We start from the raw sequence: 5,436 nt of genomic DNA, 5'->3' as shown, positions 1-5,436 counted from the left end.
TATAGCGAAAACCACTCAAAAAAAAAAAAAGAAAGTCAGGTTTATTTCATTGGTAATATTGATATTGGGGAGGAGTCTGGGTGGCGGGTGGGATTTAGCCTACCTGCCTGAGACCCGCGTGCCTTGTAGAGGGACTGACCTTCTGTGTGCAAATGGGAATATGACAGAGCTGGTCTTTAAACTGTACCCCCCACCCCAACAGAGCACAAGGGACCAGTGCAGGTGACCCAGGTGAAGGAAGACATGGTGATGGTGTTGATGGACGGTAAGAGCCCTCCTTCCTTCCTCCGTCACAACTTCTCCTGTCCCTGGGTCTCTGCCCCCTCACCAGTGCCTTTCAGAAGCCCTGACCCCATACAGTCTTTGGTGTCCTTAACTTCACGCTGAATTTGTTACCAGGTCCCTTAGTAATCCTCGAAGTTCTTTTTCTTTTTTAAAAAAGAAATTTTATTTTATTTTATTGATGATTCTTCTTCAGTTTGACCAGAGCGAGACAGAGAGAGAGGGAGAGGGAGAGGGAGAAAGCCAGCTCCTGAGTCCTGTACTCAGACTGCAGTCAGCCATGTCGGAGTCCAGCACCTTAACCACCATGCCTCCTGCCAGCCCCAGTTCTTAAAAACCCTCGCTGTACCTCTTTCCAGGGTCTCTGAAGCTCGTGACCCCAGAAGGGGCCCCAGTCCGTGGCCTTCGTACATCTGAAATTCCCATGACGGAAGCAGTGGAGGCTGTGGGTATGCACAGGGGTGGCAGGGCCCAGGGTCAGGGGTGGAGGCTCCAGTGCTCTCCAAGGATAATGGGTACTGCTTTCTCCCCAGCTATGGTCGGGGGTCGGCTTCAGGCATTCTGGAAGCATGGAGTGCAGGTGTGGGCTCCAGGTTCAGACCAGGTAAGCTCCTCCACCCCAATGCCACAGCCCCACTCCACAACCCCACAGGGGAGCTTCCTCCAGCGTCAGTTCAGACAGACCCCCTCCTTTGCCCCAGGGTCTCTCGCATCTCAGTCTCATCCCTGGGTACCATGCGACCTTGTGCAAGAGACTTTGTTTCTCTCTGAGCCTCCGCAACTTTAGGGTGGAGCCACTATAGAGGCATTCGGGTGTTTAAGAGCATAGGCCAGATTGCCTAGGCTGGAATCCAGCTGGGTGGCCTTAGGCAAGCCACTTCACCTTCCTGTGCCTCACTATCCCCCTGTGGAAAATACAGAGAAATTGGTACTTATCTCAAAGAACCCTGCATGGGACTCTGCCCTTACACTTCAGGATGTTATTTAATGTTCACAGTCACCTATTGGATAGTTACTGTTGATTTCATAGGTTAGTAATCTGAGGCACAGAGAAGGTAAGTAACTTGCTGGAGGTCACACAGCTGGTGTGTGGTATTGGCAAGAGTAATTCTTTCTGGACCTGCATCTAGACCTCTCTTTGCTGACCTTAGGGGAGCCATGTTTGTGGGAATGGAGGGGGTCTTCCAGACACTGACGCACGCATTTTTTCCAGCTGCTGCAGGAATTGAGAGACCCCACCCTCACCTTTCGTCTGCTTGGCTCCCCGAGGTATGGTCATGGGGAAGGGGACAGAAGCACCTGGGAGGGGACTTCTCATGTGGAGAGGACATCCTATGGTGCCCCCAGCTACCTTGTCTTTGGCCTGGACAATCTCTCACCTGGTCTGCCTGCTTCTGTCTCTGCCTCCTATAGGCTATTCCTGTATGGCAGCCCAAGGAACACTGTCATTTTATTTTAACTTTCTAACTATTAAAAGTAAATATTTGCGGGAACCAGCAGTTAGCGTAATGGCTATGTCGCTGGACTCCCACATAGTCGACCGCGGTTCATGTCCCGGACCCGGTGGCTTAAAACTCATGCCGGGTGCGTGTGCGTGCGTGCCCAAGATCCCGAGAGGAGAATGGAGGAGAAGGGATTGCGGCGTGACCATGCCCCCTGGGGGGTGATTTCTCACTTTCTGTCTCTATGTCTTTCTCTGGCTGGCGAGCGCACGCGCCCTACAGTGAAAATCTCTCCAAAAAAAAAAAAAAAAGTAAATATTTGGGACCAACTAGCAATTGGTGTAATGGCTATGTCACTGGACTCCCATGTAGTCGACCGCAGTTCAAGTCCCGGACCCAGTGGCTTAAACTCACACCGAGCGCATGTGCATGCGTGCGCAAGATCCCGAGAGGAGAATGGAGGAGAAGGGATTGCAATGTGGCCATCCCCCCTGGGGGGAGATTTCTTGCTTTCTGTCTCTCTGGCACACGCCCTATAGCAAAAAAAAAACAAAAAACAACTCTCCCAAAAATAAATAAACAAACAAATAAATATTTTAACATGGTTTTAAACTCACAGATAAGTTGCAAAAATACTAAAAATTCTTACATTCCTTCCCCACAGAGCCCCCAATGTTCTTTGCCACATTTGCTTTATCTTTCTTTTTAAAAAATAATTATTTATTATTTAATTTTATTTATTCATTCACTTATTTTTTAATTTAACCAGACACACACACACTGAGAGAGAGAGATAAAGAGAGGAAAGAGAGAGAGAAAGTGAGAAAGCAAGTCACCAGTTCCAGGACTTGAACCGTAGTCAGCCATGTGGGAGTGTCCAGCATCTTAACCACCATGCCACCTGCTAGTCCCCTATCCTTTTCTTTTATACACACACATCCTCATATACACACAAATACATATATATGTGTGTGTAGTTTTGTTCTTATTTGCTTACTTTATTTTATTTTTAAAAAAGAATTATTTTATTTAAATTTATTTATTTATTTATTTATTTATTTATTTATTTATTTATTTATTTTAATTTGACCAGAGAAAGACAGAGAGATAGAGAGCGGGAGAAGGGTGGGGGTGAGTGAGAAAGCAAGCTGCCAGGTCTGAGACTCGAACTGTGGTCAACCATGTGGGAGAACAGCGCCTTTAACCACCACGCCACTTGCCGGTCCCTTTATTTGTTTATTTTAATTGTCAGAGAGTATCTTCAGAGAGACAGAGAGTGAGAAAACACCCCTCCATGGGATGTAGCCATGCTGAAATCTCTTCTCCTCCAAATCTCCTTCCTGTTAAGATTTTGCTCATCCACACACATGCACTCAGTATGTTTTTTTTCTTAGAGAATTATTTTATTCTTTTCTTTCTTTCTTTCTTTCTTTCTTTCTTTCTTTCTTTCTTTCTTTCTCTCTTTCTCTCTTTCTCTCTTTCTTTCTTTCTTTCTTCCTTTCTTTTAATTTGACCAGAGAGGGACATAGTGAGAGAAAGAGGAAAAGTGAGAAAGCAAGCTGCCAGGTACAGGACTGGAACCATGGTTGGCCATGTGGGAGTCCAGTGCCCTTGACCATCACACCAGCTGCCAGTCCCAGTGCTATAAGGCATATGTCCTTGCCAGAAAGACAGAGAAACAGAGAGACAGAAAGTGAGAAATCACCCCCCGGGGGGGATGGCCACGCCACAATCCCTTCTCCATTCTCCTCTCGGGATCTTGAGCACCCTGCACAAACGCCCAGCATGAGTTTAAGCCACCGGGTTGGGGCTCGAACCACGGTCAACTGCTGGGGAGTCCAGCAACATAGCCATTACGCCAACTGCTGATCCCAGCCCCATATATTTTTTAAGCAGCCAGATATGAGATTTAAACTGTGGTTGGCCATATGGGATCCAAATCCCTTAACTACTAGATTATGGGGCTGGCCTCGTGTATATAATTTCTTTTTTTTTTTTTAAAGGTTTTTGCCATAGGTTATGTGTGTTTATCAGAGAGAGACAGAAATAGTGAGAAAGAAAGTGAGAAATCACTCCCCAGGGGGGATGACCAAGCCACAATCCCTCCTCTTCTGTTCTCCTCCTGGGATGTGGGGCACACATACACAGTTGTCCCGCATGAGATTCAGGCTTCCAGGTCTGGGGCTCAAACTGCAGTCATCCATGTGGGAGTCCAGTGCCTTAACCACCATACCACCTAGTGGCCCTCTGTGTGTAATCTTTAAATGTATATTTGGAAGTAAGACATGATGCCCATTTCCTGCAAAATACTTCAGTGTGTATTTCCTAAGCCAAAGCAAAGACATGCTCTCACAAAGCACGATGCTGCTGACAAAAATCAAGGAGATTCACCAAGATGTCCCAACCTTCTCGTTGTGACCCATGGGTTATAATCTAGCGCTATCATGATTTCTTTTTCTTTTTGGAGAGGTTTTTTCACTATAGGGCATGTGCACTCGCCAGACAGACAGAGACAGAGAGACAGAAAGTGAGAAATCACCCCCCAGGGGGGATGGTCACGCCGCAATCCCTTCTCCTCCATTCTCCTCTCGGGATCTTGGGCACACACGCACACGCGCCTGGCGTGAGTTTTAAGCCACCGGGTCCAGGACGCGAACCGTGGTCGACTACGTGGGAGTCCAGCGACATAGCCATTACGCTAACTGCTGGTTCCCTTCTGCATCCTTTTGACATGCTAGGAGGGGTAGAGGGGTCTTGTTAATTTAGAAAAGTTTATTATTATTATTATTTTAATTTGCTGGAGGGTATACATGTGCTCACCAGAGAGAAAGTCAGAAAGCATCCCTCATGAGGAATGGTCCCACCACAATCCCTTTTTTTTTCTTTCTTTATTTAATTTGATCAGGGCGGGGGGTGGAGAGAGAGAGAGAGACAGCAAGCCACCAGGTCCAGGACTTGAACCACAGTTGGCCATGTGGGAGTCCAGCGCCCTTAATCACCACGCCACCTGCCGGCCCCACACAGTCCCTTCTTCATCTTTCCCTCCTTTTCAGATCTTGGACACACACACACATGCATCTGGCACGTTAGTTTGTTTTACAGAGAGATTTTTGCTTTAGGGTGCGTGTACTCACTGGAGAGATCTGGCATGTTTTTTAAGCTACCAGGTCCACATGGGACCCAGCTGCCTAACCACGGTGCCACTGACTGGCCTTGTTTTTATTGTCTCAGACAGATCTCCCTACGTTGCAATCCTCCTGCGTCGGCCTCCTGGTAACGGATTATAGGCGCATGGCATGTCAGCTTCTTTAGACAGGGCCTCACCATATCGCCCAGCTGGGGATGCTCCCTCAGCCCCACAGGGTTAGGAATCGAACCTGGGCCTCTCACATGGCCTTAGTCTGAGAGCAGCAGTGCCTTACCAGTGCTTACCAACATGGCTTGACCCAGAGGTTTGCTTTTTTGTTTGTTTGTTTTTGTTTTTTTAGGATTTCGTCATAGTGCTCATACACTCACGAGAGAGAAAGAGAGAGGGAAAGTGAGAAATCACCCTTCAGTGGCCACGCCGCCATCCCTTCATCCTTTCTTCTCCATTGTCCTCTTGGGATTTTGGACACACACACACACATAGACACACACACACATATATGCACCCAGCATGATTTTTCTTTTTTTTTTTTTTTTTTTTAAGGGATTTTTTCTAAGGGGGTGA

The 5,436-nt window shown here is 47.2% G+C and overlaps 1 protein-coding gene across 1 annotated transcript in view; it reads left to right on the top strand.

Moving 5' to 3' along the window:
* Positions 1-5,436, top strand: part of MAP4K1 (mitogen-activated protein kinase kinase kinase kinase 1) — a 20,591-nt gene that overhangs the window by 12,880 nt on the left and 2,275 nt on the right. The window contains exons 28-31 of the mRNA XM_006161725.3: positions 203-265; positions 642-731; positions 816-886; positions 1,496-1,551. Coding sequence (XP_006161787.1) covers positions 203-265; positions 642-731; positions 816-886; positions 1,496-1,551 — 280 coding nt within the window. The remainder of the gene's footprint in view (positions 1-202; positions 266-641; positions 732-815; positions 887-1,495; positions 1,552-5,436) is intronic.

This window comes from Tupaia chinensis, unplaced genomic scaffold (assembly GCF_000334495.1).
Source record: "Tupaia chinensis unplaced genomic scaffold, TupChi_1.0 Scaffold138910_1, whole genome shotgun sequence".
NCBI lineage: Eukaryota > Metazoa > Chordata > Mammalia > Scandentia > Tupaiidae > Tupaia > Tupaia belangeri.
The sequence above is the reverse complement of the archived record's forward strand: the minus strand, read 5'-3'. Positions and strand labels throughout refer to the sequence as shown.